This window comes from Mixophyes fleayi, chromosome 6 (genome assembly GCF_038048845.1).
Source record: "Mixophyes fleayi isolate aMixFle1 chromosome 6, aMixFle1.hap1, whole genome shotgun sequence".
In the NCBI taxonomy this organism is placed as follows: Eukaryota; Metazoa; Chordata; class Amphibia; order Anura; family Limnodynastidae; genus Mixophyes; species Mixophyes fleayi.
The window spans coordinates 134,902,758-134,921,916 of NC_134407.1; the positions used below are offsets into that span (position 1 = coordinate 134,902,758).

Genomic DNA, 19,159 nt, shown 5'->3' on the forward strand with positions numbered 1-19,159 from the left:
TACACATATGAACTTCCCAGATTCACTAAGCACAAAATTGTAAGATCAGATACAATAAAATTGCAAACATGAAATTTTGTGCTTAAGCTCCGAACTTCAGATGTTGAGAGAAAAAATAAAGAAAACATATTCCCCTACCATTCTGCTTTTTCTACTTCTGCCCTTTATCAGTCACTCTTCTCTCCTACCCAACTTCATCTCCTATAAGCCCAATTAGAACAGTCACACTGCAGAATTGGTAGACTGTGATAGAACTCTTTTATACATGTGCAGTTACAATTACAATCTAATACATTCAAGAAAGGTCTGAAAGGGGACACACTTTTTGAGGTTTAATTGGTTGAGCATTTCATGAGAAACATAAGTATCCGTTAACTCAAACAAAACTTGTTTTCTGTCATACAATAAAAGCACACTCCTACAGTAAGTGACAAATACAATTGTAAAAACAGCAACACATTTATTTGACCAATCAAACCTCCAAACATAATATGCTCCATGAAAGTGACAATATTGTTGCGTTCATTTTATCTATTTAAATTTCTGTTGAAGTCTATGCAGGGTTAATTTCTCCCCAAATCCTTTTTCTCCTCAAATATTCTTCCTTATGTTTTTTTTTCTTTTCATTTATTTTTTGTGTGAAAATATATTGAGGATTAAGGTATTTAGCTTGCAGTAATTGGTATTTCCCTGTCACCTATCAGTATGCTTACTCTAAGCCTGAGGCACTCACCAATCCAAGCAATAAATATATCAAATAAAGCAACAGACCGTATCATGTATGTTTTCAAAACCCAAAGGTCAAAACTTCTATCACATATTAACCTTTATTATATATCATTTCAACACTGAGATGTGACAGTAAAATCTATTTTTTTTTAACTCTACAAATATACTGACTAATATTAACTAACGCATCTCTACGGATTGATTTTTTTTTTTAACAGCTCATATATAATAATCTGATAATTAATGATAGTTTAATCATTTTAAGGCATCAACTGATAAGGTATGTGTAAAATATAAATAATAAGACAAAATAGTAAATACAAATAGGATCCTCTTCTCAGGCTAATAAAGTGATTCTGTAGGTAGAAAATATCCCCATGTTTCTAATAAAGTGCATATGATCAATCATGCTAATTAAACTTGAGAAGTGAGATTGAGCCATCCTGCAGGGCAAAGCTGCTTCTGCCGAGCTCTGCAAGATGGATCACTTGAATGTCGGGTAAGCATTTTTTTGTCATTGTTATGATCTATTTGTTTTACTGTTGGAACATGCTGCTTAAGAATATTTTGCTGCAAAAACATTTCAGACTTCCACAAATTAGACTATGAAATAGAAGGAAAGTTTAAAGGGGAACTATTACCTTTTAATATTTTGATCTATTTGCCAAAGACATCCTTGGAATTTCATTTCAGCAATTCAGAATGCTTTAATATAGCAATTTTGGGGAAAAATGGTGGAGATCACACAAATCACTTGATTTGAGTTTTTGGCACCCATTCAATCATGTGAATTCAGCTAGCAAGACACACTACACAAAATTCTTCTAGACTTGCCACAAATTGTGGGGTTCCTTATCTCAAGAAGAATAGAGACTTCAGTTGTGGGACTTCCAAAGATCTACCAGTTGGTGGGAGAGTTTTCTTCATTCAAATAATCAAGAGATTTGCGTTAACTAATGACCAATAAGATAGCATTACACCCTCATTAGACTATATAAAACCTTAAATTTGATTATCTATTTAGTTAACAACAATTGTGAAAATCAAAGGTACCAGGATAATAACAACCAATATAGCAGCCTATTAGTAGTTTTATTCTTACATTATAAATTATTTTAGGCTTTTGCTATTTAGAAGCAAAGTACCAATACTTGATTTAAGTCTGCAACATAAGCTTAGCTAAACAGACTTTGTCCTTCACGTAAAACATGTCAATCCATGTTTTCCCTTTCAGGACAAATCAATTCCTTTAAATGAAATCTGAACAAAACTTGCAGGCAGCATTAAACTGTAACATTAGGCATATATATTCATTGTCTTATGGATTCCAGATATACTTCAAACACACAAAATATTTTCTTTGAAATGTTATTGGGATTCGGCCAAAGTGTAATCCAAATTCCACCATGAGAAGTCAGTAAAGAGACACCAACCCATTGATGACAAGAATGATCTTCAAATAACAAAGGTGAAGGTTTTTCTGTTGTCCTACACCATGGAGATTGTTACAAAGTTTACAGAGGGAACACCAGAAAGCCAGAAAATGTAGAGTACTGCCATCCACCAACTAGATTGCCCTTTTCTAGCTTTAAGTAAACTTTGTCCTCTTTATCCAAATACAGCAGAACTCCATTGGTTGCCGCCTCGCGAGTGACATCTTTGTCCCCAGCAAAAGCCGAAATGACTGGTTTGCCATTAAGCATCAAATTCACCTAGAGTATAAGAGACAGTGGTAGAATAAAAAGTTATTGCTAAAAACGCAATGAATACATTAAAGTATACACTGACATAAAAAGATTCAAACATCTTCTTTCTTCTGCCTTTAAAAGTAGTTTATTTTTTCATTTTCTTTTTAATTTAGTAACGTTTAAAACAATGTAGAGAACCTTTTCTTTGGTTGATATGAGCAAATGAACACCATGGGTCTGATTCATTAAGGATCTTAACTTAAGAAACTTTTTATTTCAGTCTCCTAGACAAAACAATGTTACAATGCAAGGGGTGCAAATTAGTATTCTGTTTTGCACATAAGTTAAATACTGACTGTTTTTTCATGTAGCACACAAAAACTTGATAGCTTATTTGTACACTGAAATTAAAGTTGTGATTTGTGTTCTACATGAAAAAACATTCAGTATTTAACTTATGTGCAAAACAGAATACTAATTTGCACCCCGTGCATTGTAACATGGTTTTGTCCAGGACTGAAATAAGAAGTTTCTTAAGTTAAGATCATTAATGAATCAGGCCCCTTCTCTTTAAGGAAACTTGCAACACTTAATATAACTCTTGTGAATAGAAGAAGCATTGTTCTTGTTGATAAACAGCATAGTTGACCATCACACAGACCATCATTTGTGCTATTAATTCCACCACTGCCATTAAAATAAAATTGAGCTGTAGGGTTATTATAGGATGTTCCAGTGTCCCAAAAACACTTACAGGATCACCAGATCATGCCATCAAGCCAAAACTAAAGTGTGCCATCTGTATGTTTTTTCTATCAAGGCATCGATTCTTTATTTGTGTTAGTAGCAATCTTGCATAGGACTTCTTGGCTGACAGTTAGAAATTCTTGAATCTGCCACATTTCGTTTGTCAGATTGGATGATAATTGAAAAAATTTGCATTCATTTCTAAAATTTTGGAACCATTAAAAAAATTCTAACAGATTTGACTACATTTGAGCCAGCTTGAACAAGTTGAAGCCGGTTTGTGCACCGTTGAGGTGTTTCACACATGTGTGAACCACCTTCAAAACAAACATTTCTTATTTATTTATTTTTGTAACTGAAAATTATTTTTAGTACTTGAAAATAATATTTAAATAGCAAAAAATCTTGAATGCAAAGTGGTAATTTCAAACCAATGGTTCAAATTGAGGTCTATTGATGACTCTATTGACAATACATACTGTAGATTGTATATTACATAATTAAGGCATTCCATCTAATACATTTTCAAATTTAATTTTAAAAAATATAATAAACTTCCTCATCTAGCGCTGCCTGTGATGCAATGTTCATTCCTTGACAACCATCTCAACAGGGCCTGATTAAGGGTTCTGGCCGCCCTAGGCTAATACGGCCGCAGCGCCCCCCCCCCCCCCTCCTCCGAATATATAGGTGTATAGGAACACTCCTGAATATGAATGTTCAGGTGTATTCTCCAGCATTCAAATTTAGACAGATTGTGCCATTGTCTCTTACCTGTCCTTGCTCTTCTCTCTTGCAACTTTGTTATCCTCTCGTTGGCTTCTGGAAAGTTGGCGTCCTTTTTTGAAAATGCAAAAATGTATTATAATGCAAACCCTGAATGATTAGGCCCTTTAGTTAAAACAAAACACTCCATTATGGCCAGCTAAAAGTACCCCATTGGACAGGCATATATAAGCAATATCTGAATATTTGTTGTCAATCAAATACAAACCTCTACCAGCCCCATCTAATATTTAGTATTCTAGTGATTGCTGAGACCACCCATGTGACCACCACACAATCATGAGATTCTGCCCCCCAAAGCTGCTCTATTTTTTAAAAAGCCCCTGCAGCCATTTTCCTTAACCACAACCCCCCCGCACAGCCATTTTCCTTAACCCCTGCTGCAGCCATTTTCTTTACCTCCCACCCTGCATCCATCCCCCTTGCAGCTATTTTCCTTACCTCCACTCTGCTAGCTAGCTATCCCCCCCCCGTCACATCAAAACTCCCCCAGTCACATATATCAGCCCCCCTCCTCTGCCCTCCTTCATACATATCAACCTCTCTACCTCCCTATAGATTTTCATGGCAGCCCCCCCCTCCCACCCTATAGATTTGTATGACAGTCCCCCTCTCCCTCCCTATACATATGCATGACAGTCCCCCCTCTCCCTCCCTATAGATATGCAGGGTAGTCCCCCCCCTCCCTATAGATATGCAGGGTAGTTCCCCCCCCCCTTCCTATAGATATGCAGGGCAGTTCCCCCTCCCTATAGATATGCAGGGCAGTTCCCCCCCCTCCCTATAGATATGCAGGGCAGTCCCCCCCCTCCCTATAGATATGCAGGGCAGTTCCCCCTTTACTTACCTGTAGTTGTGCCAGCGTCGCTCCTCTCCTCAGATCAGCAGATAGGAAGTGAAGATGTCCTGCTTCCTGTCTGCTGCACAGCAACAGGCAGCCTGGCGATTGGCTGTGTGTTGCTAACCACTGACCACCAATGCTTTTGATCGTCGAGCCCTCCACCCCCCCGCGGCGATCCCCCCCCCCCCCTGCGGCGATCCCCAGCTGCGACCCCCCCTCCCCCACCCCGAAAAAAAAACTGAATGAAAAAAAAAAAAAAATATGTAAAAAAAAAAAAAAAATGAAAATTTTTTTTTAAAAAAAAATAAAAATAAAAATACCCACAGTGCAGCGCCCCCTGGGACCCAGCGCCCCAGGCTGCAGCCTGGTCAGCCTAGTGGTTTATCAGGCCCTGCATCTCAATGTAGAAAATGTCAACTTTCATATTCTACTGCATTGCAATAGGCTTCTTTAACTAGGATACAAAGCTAACACCTCCACCTTGTCAATGAATGATATAGAACACAGAAAGTCCCTTAGTATATATAAAAAGGCAAAGTCCTGATTATTTAACAGACGTTTGGACTGTTATCTTAATTGCAGCTTGTTTTCCTTTGGGAAATGTAATAGATTGTAGAATTGTCATTAAGATGTGGCTGTTTTGAAGCCGTAGTTAGAATTAGAAAGAGATAAATGGAACTAGCTACTGCAATATATCTTACTAGATCTCCATAAGCGGGAATTGTATTCAACACTTGTACATATCACATAATATTCATTTTCATGAATATAGACTATAAAAATAGTTAGGTGCAGTATCAAATTAATTTGGGAATTTTACAGAGAATTAGAGGAAGTCTTTGCAAAAGGCCAAAAGCAAACTATAGATGACCTATATTTAAAAGCGAAAAAAAAAAGAGTAAATCCTTTTTATTTAAAGGACAATAATACATACTCTATATTGTATATTAAATAATTTAAACAACAAAAAAGAACAGAGCTAAAGGTGATGTTATCTAAGCATTAGATATCAATTTATAATCATAATCAAAAATATTAGAGCAATACCCTTGTACTTTTTCAAACGATTCACAATTTAATCTCTAAATTGAAATTAACAACAGTATTTGGCCTCCGCAATTCTTTCTCTGTCAATATTACGGAACCTTTGCTTTTCATTCCATTCTCAATTTAATGCTGTATATCCCTTAAACAATGAAAAGAAATAGCATGGACAAAAAGATTGGCACCCTAGACTTAATATTTGGCAGCACAGCCATTATTAAAAATAATTGCAGTCAACCGCTTTGTAGAGGCATGGATGAGCATCCTGCACCTCTCTACTGGTCTTTTGGTCCACTCTTCTTGTGCAAACTGCTTAAGTTCTCCCAGATCTGAAGGGCGTCTTTTCCAAACTGCTGTTTTCAGATGTCTCCACAGGGGTTTTAATGGATTTAGATCTGGATTAATTGCTGGCCACATGAGGACAGTCCAGTGTCTTGTCTTGAACCATTCCTGGGTGCTTTTTGAAGTGTGGTTGGGTCATTGTCCTGCTGAAAGAATCCAGCTTTCCAACACTGGGTTCAATATTGCTCTCCCAAATGACCCAGGTAATCTCCAGATCTCATCATGTCATGCCCACATTCAAGGCACCTAGTAAGCCACCCAAAACATCATCGAACCTCATCCACATATTTGACTGTAAGAAGGTATATTTCTTTGAAAGCTTTTTTTACTTTCTGTAAAAATACTAATAATGTGCTTTATCAAAAAGCTCTAATTTGGTCTTATGTTTCAAAAGAACATTCTTCTCCAAAAACATACTGGTAGGTTAATTGGCTGCAATCAAAATTAACCCTAGTCTCTATCTCTCTGTCTGTCTGTCTCCCTCTCTGTCTGTGTGTGAGTGTGTGTCTATAGTAGGGAATTTAGTCTGTAAGCTCCAATGGGGCAGGGACTGATGTGAATGAGATCTCTGTACAGCGCTGCGAAATTAGTGGCGCTATATAAATAAATGATGATGATGATGATGATTCTCATAAAAGGAATTTGGCTTGTTCAGGTGTGTTTTGGCAATCTTCAATTGGGCTTTCTTATGTCTCTCACTCTCTTTCATTTGAGTTCAAGCTGTCGTACCTTGTGTCTGAAGGTCAGCTTAAAACTGTTTGGCAGTTGATGGAGATGCTTTCTCCACTATTCTTCGATAACATTTTATCTTGTGTCCACGTCCAGGAAGATTGGCTAAAGTGTCATGTGCCTTATACTTCTAAAAACATTATGTGTGGTAGAAATGGGAACATCAAGGTCTCTGGAGATTGATTTGTAGCTTTGATTTTAGCCATGCTTGGCTATATTCTTCTGGTTGACCTCCTCAGACATTTTTCTGACTTTCTATCTTTTCTCCATGCTCATTGAAGTACACACAGTCACACAAAACAGGAAAATGATACCCTCGCTTTATTCAAGCTTATTTAATGTAGGTTTTTTATATTGCCATCACCTACTACTCACCATAGGTGAATTCAATTCCAAAGTGAAAGAAATCACTTGCTTGAAATCTAATTATTTCTAACTATTTTCTAAAAGGTGGCAATCATTTTGTCTGGCACATTTTTTTAAATGTATGTGTGGAACAAGCTACAGCTTAGTAAATGTTTCTGGTTTCTGTGTTTTATAACACTGCAAACCAAAGAAATACATATCTACATACAACAGTATTTTTTTATTTTAACATTTTTCTGGAATATATTGTGCATTATTTGCTGGATGACGCAGCAAAATACTGTTTCAGCATTAATAAACAGTCAAAGTCCCGATTACTGAATAGACAATTGTACTTTATAAAGTTTTTTTTGTAGCATCAAAAGTGAATCCCAATGTCCCATTGTTTTTTTATGGAAATTATTATTTTCCAAATTCTGCATACTATAGTATGATAACACATTTTCAGCAACATTTTTTTTTATTTCATTTTCTTTCTAGGACTCAACAATTGAGGGGGGGGGGGGGGTATTGATGAGTTATCTTCATTTCTGCATGTTTATCTTTGGGAAAAAAAACCATAACAGATTTTAGGAATTGTCATTACAATCCGTCTGTTTTGAAACCAGAGTTAGCAGTAAGCAAACAGAATTTTTTGGGTATGGATTTGTATGTAAAATTAAACAACTAGCCATTGCAATACATTAGAGAGCTCCATAATTCCCATTAACTTCTATCTAGCACTTTTTTTTTTACTAATTATTGCACCATAATAGGTGCAATAACACTGTACATATCACATTATGTTCATTTTCATAACTATGCATAATAAATGTGGACTATGAAGATTGTATAGATAAATCAGTTAAGTGTAGTATCAAATTAATGGATGAGTTTTACAGTAAATTAGAGGGAGAGATTACAAAAGACCAAAAGAGAGCAAAATGAGAAAATCCTCTTTCTTTAGAGGCAACTACATGCAAAAAAGTGTACTTAAAAGTGACAAATAATATAAACTCATTAACATCAGATTTATAATTACTTAATTTAGGAGTGCGCTGTGCTAATAAGAGCGTCAAGGGTAAAATAAAAGCACTGCGGGCATGATGTAGCGTTGGATACAATTTATGCTTCTAGCGTTAAGCATAAATTGCATCCACTAGTTTAATTAGGATTTACATCCACCTGTATTTAAAAATATGTGTAAATCAGAATAGTACTCAAATTGCATACTGTATATTTCACAAGTTACGCTGAATTCCGTGATTGTACTGCACTAAGAGCTCATTTGCGATGGGAACTCTTAGTGAGCTAGCACAGTGTTAGGTATTATGGTTGCTTGTTTTGCCAAGCCCAGGATCCATGGATTTATAACAAGTGAAGAGGATGTGATGGCTGCCTGTCTGGATATAGGTGAGCAATAAATAGGGAGAATGAGGGATGTGTTAGACTGTTTATTTTTTTCAAATACTTTTATTTTTAATTCTGTGTGTTTGTGCTTTATTTACATTTTCCCCTGGTGCACTACAGGTCCCAGCAGGTTCCCTGGATGCCAGCATACCCTGACAGCCATGGGTATGCTAGTACTACAAACACCAGCATGTACAAACAGGTTGGGTACTAAATGTAGATACTGGAAATGTCAGCAGTTAACCTATCTGCTGATCTATTAATGTCGACATTGTGATTCTCAACATTGTGAATGTCGACAATCACACTGCTGACATCTTCAAGCTGTCCCTAGAATGGAAGTGTCGGCATTTTCATCCAGTGTTGGAAATGTGACCACATCCGGCCCAAACAGTTATTGGCAGCTTGGGCATGCTGGAACCTATAGTGCACCACAGGCAAAATGTTTTTCTTTTGTTGGTTTTTAACACACATACCCCACACTATCTGCACTAGAGGTGTGGGAGGAGCCCTACTGCTTTTCTGCCCTACTGCTTTTCTGCATGGGCCTGCTTATACCTAGGGGAGGGGTGTCTGCATTTTTTTTGCGGGCCCAATCACCCTAGTATAAAGAGGCAATTTTGTTTGGCATTATGGCAGGGAGAACCTATGCAGCGTGTTTTCCTGCTATAGCATACATGCCAACTCTCCCGGAATGTCCGGGAGACTCCCGAATTCCGAGTAGGTCTCCCAGAATCCCGGGAGAGCTGTCAATTCTCCCGCATCTGCCCACTTCAGAGCTGGCATGGAAGGGTGCATGGGCGGAGGGGGCGAGGCTTAGCGAATCGCTGCAATTTGGCCCTGTCCCCATCATCATCATCATCACCATTTATTTATATAGCGCCACTGATTCCGCAGCGCTGTACAGAGAACTCACTCACATCAGTCCCTGCCCCATTGGGGCTTACAGTCTAAATTCCCTAGCAGACAATTAACCTACCAGTATGTTTTTGGAGTGTGGGAGGAAACTGGAGCACCCGGAGGAAACTCACGCAAACACGGTGAGAACATACAAACTCCGCCATCCGCCTTCCCACCACACCCCTCCTCAGTGATCTCCCAGTGGATGCTTAAAGGATTTCATTTTACTCACCAACCCCTCTCTCCATAACTAACAGAAATATGGAGGCACAGGGAACCCTGCCATTCTGGAGTAGTCAGCTCTGCTGAAGCTGCACTGAATCCTCTCCCAATATCCTCTCCCAGTGCAGGAGAGGTGATAAAGTTGAGGCTCATTTCTCAGAAACTAACTTAGCACTGTCTGCAGCATCTATTCACACTGTTCTTTGTTGTCCCACTTGTTCGCTGTAAATTATTCTGATGTTCAGCCCTGCCTCCAAACAGCTAGTGCAGTATGTGGTATGATATAGATATCACTGCTAGAGACATTCCACCTAATTCCATAGATACCTTTAGGTAGATAAACCTTTCTAATAAAAATCTCAATGAGAACTGTGGACCAAAATTTATCAGCAAGGACAGCGTTAGGCAGCCCTCTGGGTCGTGGTCAAACCCCAATTGTGACGTGGTCACTCCCCACATTGAGACGTGACAACTCCCCCTCTCCCGCTGCCAGGAACTTGCATGTTGAGAGGTATGCTTTAAATTTTATAATTTATTGAACCAACAGTGGCAAATTTTACACTGGGCCTCCCAGGCCCCTCCTAGTCCATCCATACTTTACACTAACACTGGAAAGATGTAACTGTGAGGAGAGAAGGAAGTGCACTTGCTAGGTAATAGACCATCAGCCTCCACTGTTATTATATGAAAAAGCTCAGTTTCCTGTTCTATAAAGGACCCTTATTGGCTGTTGGACTTTAGCGCAGTGAGCTCTATCAACAGCATAGCATTGGCTGATTCCCAGTGGATGCAACTCTTTTCCTCACCACTCTGCTCTTCCTCAGCTAATAGGCCCTTCGATGGCCATTATGAGAACATGACCCTTTGTTAACTAGCACAGTTTATTTAAAAAAAATAAAGTATTGTCAAGTAATAAAACACAAACACACAACACATTATTTTACAAACATTATTTCTAATAATTTGTCACTCTTAAAGGAGAACCATTTTGACATTTCAACTACAGATGAAACTAAATAAGGATATAAGGATAAAAAAAATGCAATTGGGAATGTAATTAATGTTTTATTTATTTTAAAAGTAATCTGATGCATTAATTTGATAAACTAATGCACTAATCTACAAAACAGCTCTATGAAAATAAATGAAAGAGTGGAATGAATGATATGTTCATTATTTTAAACCGTAAAATCACAAATAGAAAATAGCACTTTTAAATGAGTAACAGCAGAAATGTTTTCATTAATTTTTTTATGGAATCTATCACAACTGCACACCTCATCTGCATACCAAATCTGCATACTGATTCTGTAAACCTCATCTGCACACCCCATCTGTACACTTCATCCATACGCCTCGTCTGCATACCTAGTCTACACACCAAATCTGTAAACCAAATCTGTACACCCCATCTGTACAGCTCATCTGCACACCACATCTGCACATCATGCCTGCACATCATATTTGCACTACACATCTGTACTCCCAATCTGCACATCTCCCATGCACACAACACCTGCATGCCACATCTGCATACCTAATCTACACACAGAATCTGTACACCTTATCTGTACACCCCATCTGTACACTTTGTTTGCATATCTAGTCTACATACCTAATTTATACACCTTATCTGCACACCACATCTGCATACCATATCGGCACACCTTGCCTGCATACCTAATCTAAACACCCAGTCTGTACACCCATCTGTACACCTCATCTGTATACCTCATCTGCACGTCACATCTGCAAACCTCATCTGCATACCTAATCTAAACACCCAATTTCAACACCTTATCTGCACACCACATCTGCACTTCATATCTTCCTTACATATCTGTACTCCCAATCTGCACATCATACCTGCACAGCTAATTTATACACCTAATCTCCCCACCATATCTGCACACATCTGGGCTGATTTAGAGTTGGATGTACATCTGTTTGTGTAAGATATGTATTTTGGTACTTTCACATATTTTTTTGTGCCTACAAGATGTACATATACATCCATGTCAAAATGTTTGTAATTCTTCTACTTATGTCTTCTCTTTATGCCTGGAGAGACGGAAAGTGGTAGGCAAGAGCGGGGTCATCTTGACAGCATTATAGGCCCCCAGACAAAGCCGTGCACTGGGACCTTACCTACACAACCACTCACCCACTTATGTACAATTAGTATGTATACGTTGTTTTCATCAAGGTCATGATACGTATTCGCAACAGCAAGATCGCATGTACAGATAACAGCTGATACTGAGGTGATAAGTCCACCTAAACATTTTGATGCTCGTGGGGCCCCTGGGCAATTGCCCAGCGTGCCCATGCATTAAGACAGCCCTGGGCAAGAGTAGGCAAGGGATGGCTAGCAAAGGTTTGCTGGTGCTGGAGGGCTGGTGCAAGAATACACCATGACTATGATGACCACAAGCACTACTATGTAGCTGCTTCTGATTGGCTGATTGCGGAATTACCTCTCCAGCTGATAGAAATGAAACATTAGCGTTTTAATTATTTTCTATAAAGTCTCAGCTGTCTATTCATGCTACGTAATTGTCCACATGAACTGCTGCTGGAAAGACAATTCACATTTAATTTATTTATAATATGATAAATGTGTCAAGGGATTTAACTAGAAATATTAGCACCTGGGAGGAAAACTGACATCAACCTAACCAAATGAACCCAAAAGATAGATAGATAGATAGATAGATAGATAGATAGATAGATAGATAGATAGATAGATAGATAGATAGATAGAAAGATTTAAAACATTTTAGGACAAAAAAATTGATGAGAACTTGGTCCCTGCAAACCTATATTGTTTATTTTAAAAAGACAGGATTGTCAAGTAATAAAACTCACACACAATAAATAGGCACATTTGTAAAAAAAACATATATGCTGCATATCTGTGTTTTACATAAATGACCCCAAGAGTTTAACTGAACGACAATTGTCAGTGACTGCTCAGCACCCAGCATGAGTCTCTGTAGAGAACCACAGACATTTTCATAGAACATTATTTCAATAGCAATTCCTTCACACAAAACGTTACATTGATGTCAAGGCCACTGATTTTGTGTGGGTTCTGCATGAAAAGGCACTATGGGTTTCATTCAGTGTTAGATTTATGTATAGGCATTGTATGAAAAAAAACCCTCAAACTTTAAAATGTCAAAATAAAACATGCTAAATGGGATGCTTATGGCCCTTACTTACTTGAAACCTAAGATGTGTTAATATTTTTTTTACATTTTTGAGTTGCATCATTTTCATCCAGAATAAAAACAACGTTTCATTCTATGTAAGTAAATTTTATACAGAGAAAAATGTACAAAAATATAAATAATACACTGTAAAATATTTCTTCCTTTAGCTACTTTAACACAATTAATTTAACCCAAAAATGTTTCATTTGCACCATCTAACATTTAAAGGGATACTAAATGTATATTTATATACTTTATATAATAAACAATAAATGTAAAAGTGACACAGAGGGCTTCACTCATTTAGGAAAGTAAGGAAAAAAAAGAAGTACATTTTCTTAGGGACAAATCATGTTACAACGCAAGGGTGCAAATTAGTTTATAATTTGCATGTAAGTTAAATACTGGGTACTGTTTCATGTAGCACACAGATACTTGATATCTGTATTTTTACACTGAAATTTAAAGTTGATCTAGGATATACCCTCCCCCAACTATAAATCTGTCCCCACATTTTAAATTTACCTCCCCATCCAATGTAACATGGTTTTGCCAAGGCCCAGAGATTGTGTGTTTTTCACAATTTATATTCTTTTTATTTCTATTTTTACAACATGTAATAGTATGGGGTGTAGATGACAATAACTTGAATTATTAGCACATGTAAAGACAGAGGTCCTTTCACTTGATAGAGGGGAGTCCACTCTTTCAAACTATATGGCTTGTGAGAAGCTATTCGCTGATGATCATGTGTGATCACTAGCGAATAACCCCTACACTACAGACATTTTTAAGAAGTCTAGGGATGGGGAGGAATTCAGAGGTACACTCACTTGAAAGAGAGGAGTTCCCTCTTTCAATTAATGTGCCCCCTTAATAGTTATTGTATGGTGATCACCAAACAATAACACCCTACACTAAAGACTGCATTAATAAGTCCAGACATGGAGGGTGTTCAAATGCAAAGATCTCCCCCCCTCCTGACTTCAATAAAAACAAGGGTACCCTAATTTGATTCATTAGGTTGTCTATTTTTAAACACAGTCTATCCATATTATCCCTACACATTCATGCCTATCATTCAAGACCGCGCAAAAAGTCAAAATAAATAAATACATTTTCAAGTGCAGATTTTATTATGAAAACCTGTCTGTAGAATCCTGCTTTTTGCTGTTTTGAAAAGGTCGCCTGATGCTAAAGTGAAAACCAGAAAAAATACAAACATTTGTTTCTAGATAAATTTTAAATAAGAAACCACTTTTTGGTCATTTTGGGTTGATTTGATTTGTCGTGAAATTATATATAAGCAAACTAAGTCTTCCGGAAAAAAAACAAGGTATTAATTATGTTGGTACTGCATAAACTGAATTTAATGTTGGAATGTGACCAGCCCAAAATGTGCCAAAATAGACTGACCAGGTTTTTAATTTTTGCGACACAAAAATACTGGTCAAGTCTATGGTAAGTTAGAATATACACATACCTGTATTGTTTGGCTTTGATAAACCTTTATAACATGAAAGTTGAAGCTGTATATGCCTTTTCTTGGCGCCACAAAGACTGATTCCAGGGTAAAAAAGTTTCCCACATTTACTAAGATCTAGAACACAAAGACATAAATGGTTATGAAGCTTCTATCACTGTCTGCCTGTATAATCTAATTTCACTTAGCACACCTAGTAATATATCAGTTTGCAACTGTTGCTTATACCTGTCAAAGAATAGGTTAATATGCAGTTGCCATCAGCTTCTGCCTATATCAGAATAGCTGCTCACATTTGCCTATGAGAATAGCCATTTTAAGTTACATGAGTTTATGCCAAAGTTTTCAAGAACACAATAAATCAACCTTTAACCAGGAAAGTGATCTTGGAGTTAAATTTAAACATGGCTGGACAGAGCCGGAAAGTACTAGGTACTGAAAGTAATGTACTACATAAGTTTTTTAAAGCACATATTATGCTGATAATTTGCATATTATTAATTTTCCAACATCTCACAAGATCTCCAAAACAGTGTTCTGGTTCAACTAAATATATACTGATACACTTTCAGAGCATTTCACATTACAAAACCAAGAAAAGCCTCAAACATGATTGATTGGTTGATTGATTGACAGATTTGGGTGATTGCATCTGTAAATGTATTACTTTGAACAGACTAATCAAATTAGTTTGGACATGTACACTACAACATTTCCTCACCCACAACAGATTAAAATATAAAATAAAGTCATACTCAATTATAAAATGTGAAGCAGGAGAATGTAAGTTGTAATGGGACTAGTTGTTACAATCCCATAAGAAAGGAAACCTTATTACTAGTGCTGGATTTAAAACGAAGTAGTAACTTCATATCAACTCACGGTTTTCATCTAGTCATAAGAAATACTACCATGTTTGCAGCAATATAAAATAAAAATTGTGGCAATAGTTGTTTTAATTGCCGTTAGCTTTTGGAAATACATTAGCTGTAGTCCATGTTTAAAGAATGTGCTGATTTACTATGTATACTATTTTTATTTTAATCTCCTAGTTCCTGCATAAATGAGGTATTTAATGAGACTCTGTTCCTGAAAATACTTTCTTATAGAATCCTCTTTCAATCAAGAGATCCTTTACTTGCACAACTGACTGATTTGAAGGAAGACTGAATCCCTCTAAGTAATGGGACACATACATGGAGGTATCACAAATAGACAGATATGAAAAATCTAATCTGCTTGGCCGCCATATAACTCAAAAGTTTAATGCTATCCTGAAGAATGCATTATTATAAAGTATTTTGCTTTTACGGTTTCTTAAAGCATAGTAGAGATCATGAAATAAATATATTCCCGATAAATGGAAACAGTGTGCATACTGCATTAGCCAAAGCAGAATATACCTCAAGTACAGTGAGCACCGCATTTTGACAGGCTCAAGGAAGAACGTATTCTGCTCATTAAGATAAAAACGTATGGATGTAGATTCATAACCTTTACTTTTGTGTCTACTATATAAAAGCATGCAATAAATGTTCATTCATTGTCAAAGTTATTCTGAAGTCATAATCTAAATTCCCCCAGATAGTTATCCCTTCAGCTAATTTCTAAGCAGCATGCCTAGCTGTAATTACAGTAAAATGACTCAATATAACTCATATTAATTTAGGGTTAACAGTGCCTGTGTCTGTAGAATTGAGAGTACTATGTAATCCTACACACCTTTCTAACATATTTCATTATTGAGTGCAACTGTAAAACTACAGGCTTATTTGTTTTATATATGTCTTAGGTGTAATGAATTTTATAATAAAATAAAAGATAATTATTTTAAAAAAAACTGTTTGAAGGTGTATATATTCAATTTATTTCCCTTTCTCTAGAATCCTCATACTTTACTGCATGTTTTCCTAGACACTAGAGCACAAAACACATATAAAGTCTTTAATTTGACTCTCTATTGCGACCTTGGCCCGCAAAAACAGTAAATAGCATAGTGAGCACTAGACATTTCTGGTGCACATATAATGGTGACCTGCCTGCCTGTTATGTTTTGTCCAGGTTATAATCAGATGAAATTAGGAAATTATTTGCATTATCTATTTAACTAAACCATGCTAAACTTAAAAGAAATGTAATACACAGCTTAATCTAAGCCAGGGTATTTCAACTTGTGGCCCATAGTATATAAAATACATGTAAAATCCAAGAAAGGATTATTATTAAATACTTATAGACAAAAAAAGGTAATTGGTGAATATGTTTAGACATGAGGATTAACGTGAAAAAAATGCACTTATGATGTGGACATAAAAATAATATAAGAAATATTTACACAAATGTTATGACAGTTCTAAAGGACTAAAATGTGAAGGACTAAACTAAACAGTAGGCACCCAGACAGCAAACTACCAAAAAGCTATATGTAAGCCCTTCACTTCCTGATTAAAATACAGGGCTTTGACATAATATATCAGGTATTTTATTGGTGTTCATTTAAAAGACTTTATTAAATGTGGAGCCTGTGCAGAATAAGAGAGAGAGAAACAGTTTTTAGTTTAGTGAAAACACACATAGTGAGATTCCTCAGTATTTGCTAATGTGTTTTTTTGTTTCCATGCGGAGACAATCTATGGATGTAGTATACCCTGCTGCGTCCTCAATAATACACATTTGGCAGCTCTTTCCTCGCTTTCAAAAAGTAAATAAAACTGGCAGTGTGGGATTCATTAATAATTTATTTTAAACATCTTTTAAAATGCTATCCTCATTTTCAGCTCTAACTAAAACTAAAGTCAGCTATTTTCTATCCATGCTAACATATCTCATAATCTTTTAGCATAGACACCAATGTATGTGATTGTTGAAACGGTACCAGCGCAAAGTACAATCTCCATCATTAAATATTTCCTTTCCTGTAAACATATTTATGTTTCTCATAAAACATATAGTTTTGCTAAGTTTGATTCCTAGTGGAGGAACTGCAAATATTTTAAATCCATTAACCATTCATAGAAATTAGCTGTTATTGTTGACCCTATGCAGGTCTTACATAGCAGAGGTAAGGAACATACTGGTAAAACCACTGAATATCAACCAAAAGAGTCTATATGGCATTAAAATAGTGACATGTTTACTTATGCTTAATTACAGCAACCAGGAATAAAGTGTATGAAATATTTATCAGATGTTGTGCTGTATTTAGATTCAGTGGGTGTGTTGAGGTACTGGGGGGTGGGGAGATATGGCTTAGAGTTTAAGTCCTGCTGGCTCTTCTTGCTGCAGTGCACTAAAGAGTATTTAGCATTACGATTTAGTCACAATCAAAAACCAATGTAGCACACCTGTTGAATCCCCAGACAATTACAATCCAAACAGTTTGATTTGATGATAACAATATACAAATATTATTCTGATCTGCCAAAATGTAACTACCAAAGTGAAAAATCAACTCAGTTACATTTATTAATCTATTTTTTACCTGGTCAAAGTAGATAATCCTAGTTTTGTTGCTCATCTCTGATGGTTCATGGTTGGTACTCCTGACAGCTGAAAATGCAACTTTGGAGTTTGCTGCCCTTACTGAGATCCCTAGAGGTGAAGAAGACGAGCCCTTGGAGTCGGAAGCGGGATTGGAATCACAAACCACCAGACATTTGCCCTCCAGGACTATAGGTTCGGTGTCGTTTTGTGCCAGGACAGGTAACGCGTGGAGTAAGAGAACGCATGTTAGTGCTGTCAGGACCATAGACAGCTCCTTAAAGGAGCGCAGCATTTTCAGCACCATCATCCTGAGGTTATATCTTCTCTCTTCCTCTCTTCTCACTCACCCACTTTTAGCTGTACAGAAAAATAGAGGGGGGAAAGAGAAAGCTTCACAGTTTCCAAAATGTCCCCCTCTCTCAAAGAAAAAGTCTTTGCGTTTTGTCCTGTCCACTTCCAAAATATTAAACACTTCCTGATCCTGTTTTTCCCCCCAACTCTGCATCCAAAGGCACTAAAGTGAATTATTGATGAGGAGGCTCATGAAGAAGAGGCAGCAGATTTGACGTTGCCATGATTTCTCCCCTCTATCAGATCATCCTGTGTATGCGCTGAAGTCTGAACGTACTGTTGTATTGATTACAGAGGTAGATCCTCTCTGCTGCCAGCAGCCTAGATCCTGTGTCTGATTTCATTGCCAGGGTGCGCGCAAATTCTACTCCTTGCCACAATTCCCCAAAGCGTTATGTCATTATAAAGTAGCTCAGCCCTCAGCCTGCTGAACTATCGCAGCCGATATAGCGCTGGCTGCATATAATTAGATATGAGGTGGGGGCTGCTTACTTCTTATTTATCAATTAAGATCGGCTCTGAATCAACCTATTTATAACATTAACCTTTCTCTGTGCAAAAGTTCAGCTGTATATTTTAAAGGAAATCAACTTGTATCATAATATGTCATTAAATAAAACAACTAGACGCCTACTGAAATAGTACGTGACTCTGTATGCCAGATAGATATAGATAGATATATATATATATATATATATATATATATATATATATATATATATATATATATATATATATACATGCATATAAACAAACACACACCAGTCTTGGCAGAACTGTAACTCTTCAGAAATACAAGTCTATGCTATTTTGGCAGACCGACTGTAGCAAATAGGAACACTAT

At 36.8% G+C, this 19,159-nt stretch overlaps 1 protein-coding gene across 1 annotated transcript; it reads right to left on the reverse strand.

Moving 5' to 3' along the window:
• Positions 1-235: 235 nt before the first annotated feature.
• CBLN4 (cerebellin 4 precursor) lies at positions 236-18,719 on the reverse strand. Its single transcript, XM_075176473.1, has 3 exons — positions 17,963-18,719; positions 14,482-14,598; positions 236-2,441 (listed from the first exon to the last, which is right to left on the reverse strand). The coding sequence occupies exons 1-3, from the start codon at positions 18,269-18,271 to the stop codon at positions 2,244-2,246; spliced, it is 624 nt and encodes a 207-aa protein (XP_075032574.1). The 5' UTR covers positions 18,272-18,719; the 3' UTR covers positions 236-2,243.
• Positions 18,720-19,159: the final 440 nt, after the last annotated feature.

Excerpts from the sequence above, each read along its gene's own strand:
- CBLN4 (XM_075176473.1), bottom strand. The coding sequence starts at position 18,271 with ATGATGGTGCTGAAAATGCTGCGCTCCTTTAAGGAGCTGTCTATGGTC. Across the intron at positions 14,599-17,962 it reads GGATTATCTACTTTGACCAG|ATCTTAGTAAATGTGGGAAA; the intron begins GTAAAAAATAGA and ends TTTGTGTTCTAG. Across the intron at positions 2,442-14,481 it reads ATCAAAGCCAAACAATACAG|GTGAATTTGATGCTTAATGG; the intron begins GTATGTGTATAT and ends CTTATACTCTAG.